A 2903-nucleotide genomic window follows, 5' to 3' on the forward strand; every position below is an offset into this window, starting at 1 on the left:
CGACGTCAACGTCTCGTGGCTCATTCGGACTGAACGCGATGAGCGACGGGCGACGCGCGATATCCAATGGGCGCGCAGTCTTTATAGGAAAACTGTACGCTTTCCCACAAAACCTGTACGCTCATTGGATAATCGCGCGTCGCTCGTCGCGTCCGGTCTGAGCCATCACGCGCCGCGAACAAAAATATACGCCGGTCGGTTTTGAGTGATTTAGCGAAGAAAGTTATGTGGGCCGCCTTTTTCCCTCTGCTTTTAGAAGTAACGTGCTCTAAACGGGTGCCTCGAGGAATGCGATTCTCGTCACGGACATTCGCTCGCTCGCGATCGCTCTCTCGGGACGATTGCGTTTGCATTAAAATATTTTATTCACCAGTCAATGGTAGAAACAGTTGTACAGAATAGATTCTGAGCGTATTAAAATATTAGGTACGTACAGACAACGGCCTGAGTAGAAATTTATGATACACGAGATTTAAATCGTTGTACTCGATATTAATTCGCTAGACAAGTAATACGATTCGTAAACATTATTATCAGTTAATTAAAGTAACTTATGCCTCTGTCATGTTGCTATTATACGTCACTAAACAAAATGTACAAATATTGTATACGTATTTTAACATATTACACAAAATTCAACCAAAAAATATATATATAATTAACGTCAATAAATAGAAATATATGATCTTTGATTTTTGACTTAGCGATACGAAATAGTATGCAAGGCAACCTACATAATTTAAACAGTTATTCATTAATGCTAATATAGCATTAGTAGTCTTACGAAGTTACGATCTAAAAATATTGTTATGTCACAAAGATGTGTGTATTGCGCGAATTTAAAGCTGCTTTCTCGAGCAACCTTAAACCCCTTCGAAATCGGAGTTCTGCGGGACGGGATGAGAAATCTCCTCGTAGTCTTGTCTGCCGTAACCTGTAAGTAATGTAAAGAAACGAAATAACGTACGGTCTAATTTTGCGTAATCACAGAAAAGCGGGAACTGTTGCTGTGACACATTACGCTCGGCATGCGACATAAATGCAGGCGAGAAGCAGCTTGGCAATCAAATAAACGTACAGAGTACGAAGTACAGAGAAACAGATAACTGAGAATCGTCGATTATTACTAACGCACGGAATAACGGTAGTTTTGCAGTAAAGCCTACGTGCACATACTTAAAATCAGATCTCGTCGAAGCGCTACAAAAACGTGGACGTGTAGCCAGTGTTTTACTGACCCATGGCAGGACTCGGCGCGAATACCGTGGCCAGGTTGCCGCCCCTCCCCTGGCCTATTCGCAGCAGATATATACTCGAGACCGGGCGAACGATCAGATTTATGATCATGAGGGCTGCGCTAAACTTATTCGATGCATCTACAAGTTAACGAGATCAAACTCAATCTGTTGCACAGATGAACAATCTGCAATATCTTACTTTCCTCCTTTTGCGAATGTCAAAGACACGTGTAGAGGAAAGTCCCCTGTGGGCCTCTAATGTGAGATTGCGTCCAAATTCAATCGCAAATCTGTTTTCGCGACGATTACACGATCTAACTATGAATTTTCCGCTAAACAGATTTCACTTCAAGAGCAATAAATTCATGGTGGAACCAACAGAAGATGCTTGTTAATCGAACAGAAACTGCTGTCTCATAATAGGGGACTTTCCTCTATATACGCAATATCATTCAATATATTACTCACTGTTGTATTCCGACGGATAGTACACTGCTAACGTGATCACGTCGAGAAATATAGAGAGCACATTTATGAAAAGCGCCTGTAAAAAAACATATGTATATACAACCACGTTTCCAAACAAAAGACAATAAGTTCTCTCCCCACGCTTCCTTAATTACTTACAAACTGCAGCGGTTCGTCCGACTCGACGCTATGAACGGCCCAAAAGATACAAACAAAGAATAGCAAATTGTACAACAATACAGATTTCGGACACCAACCTCCCTGCATACCCCTGCAACGTATATTTTACGTGTGACACAGATCGTTAAGACACAGATTCTTACGCAAGCTTTCTCCGCTTTGGCAGAGCGCAATGCTGTCCTTACCATGTTACAAGTATCAGGTGAATTGCAAATATGATCTGAAAGAAATATAAACGATACCATTTTGCCTTTCATCGTCGTACAATATATTTATAAATCTGCCAACCAAAAAATGCAAATGAATGATGCCTTGCCGCGCGCCAATTCGCTCGTGCGCTTGCGGAAAATACAACACGATATTACGTCGAAAATGATGAAAACTCACGCGTTCGGAGCAGAAAAGATCGCAGCTCGGCACTTCGTTTACGTACCTTTAAAGGAAAGTGGGATAAATTGGTTAGATTAGGCATCTTCGTCGCGCGACAGCAGCCCCTGCGCTGGTAAGTGTGTAATGAACGGCTGATTAATCTGGAATTGCGATTAAAAAATATCTCTGTCTGGCGAAGAAATATCTAATCTACTTTTTCCGCCTACGGCTTGGGTCTGACGGTCTGACGACAACACGAAGCGCCATATACTGCGTACATCAGAATCAGCTGTGCAGCAGCGCCTTTCGCAGCTGCTGCCATCTAACGCGATCGCTCCGCATCAGCTAATTCGTAAAAAAAAAATTGTGTCTAATCTGTAAAATTACACGATATATCTAAAACTCTCGTAATCCAATCGATATTGCCATTTTACGTGCGTCACAGACATAAAGAAGACTAATGTAATATAACACGCATGTGTTACACTACATTTATACTGATTTTCTTTACAATGCAATTGTTTACAATTATATTGTTTCTTTTATTTTTCTTGCAATTTCCTTTACAATGTATACAATATTATAGAAGAAATAATTACATTATAAAATTAAAAATATGATATCTGTACAATACAACCCAGATAACAC

General features: G+C 40.6%; 1 protein-coding gene across 3 annotated transcripts; it reads right to left on the minus strand.

Annotated features, from left to right (window-relative positions):
- Nucleotides 1-341: 341 nt before the first annotated feature.
- Nucleotides 342-2550, minus strand: LOC105563204 (type-1 angiotensin II receptor-associated protein). Of its 3 annotated transcripts, none has more exons than XM_012014588.1 (6): nt 2320-2550; nt 2072-2106; nt 1866-1977; nt 1707-1782; nt 1239-1376; nt 342-934 (listed from the first exon to the last, which is right to left on the minus strand). In XM_012014588.1, exons 1-6 carry the CDS (start codon nt 2356-2358, stop codon nt 864-866), a joined length of 471 nt encoding a protein of 156 aa, XP_011869978.1. In that variant the 5' UTR covers nt 2359-2550; the 3' UTR covers nt 342-863. The 3 variants fall into 3 exon arrangements, 2 of the variants coding, with proteins under 2 accessions (XP_011869978.1, XP_011869979.1); XR_001009017.1 differs by having other exon boundaries at nt 851-934; nt 1177-1376; XM_012014589.1 differs by lacking the exon at nt 2072-2106.
- Nucleotides 2551-2903: the final 353 nt, after the last annotated feature.

This window comes from Vollenhovia emeryi, unplaced genomic scaffold (genome assembly GCF_000949405.1).
Source record: "Vollenhovia emeryi isolate VEMERY1.0 unplaced genomic scaffold, V.emery_V1.0 DF939179.1, whole genome shotgun sequence".
Classification (NCBI taxonomy): domain Eukaryota; kingdom Metazoa; phylum Arthropoda; class Insecta; order Hymenoptera; family Formicidae; genus Vollenhovia; species Vollenhovia emeryi.

What these genes read in the sequence shown, in the direction of transcription:
- LOC105563204 (XM_012014588.1), bottom strand. Translation starts at nt 2,358, where the DNA reads ATGCCTAATCTAACCAATTTATCCCACTTTCCTTTAAAG. An exon ending in CACCTGATACTTGTAACATG is followed by an intron (nt 1,978 to 2,071) that starts GTAAGGACAGCA and finishes TATACGTTGCAG; the next exon opens with GGGTATGCAGGGAGGTTGGT. An exon ending in CGCGCCGAGTCCTGCCATGG is followed by an intron (nt 935 to 1,238) that starts GTCAGTAAAACA and finishes CATTACTTACAG; the next exon opens with GTTACGGCAGACAAGACTAC.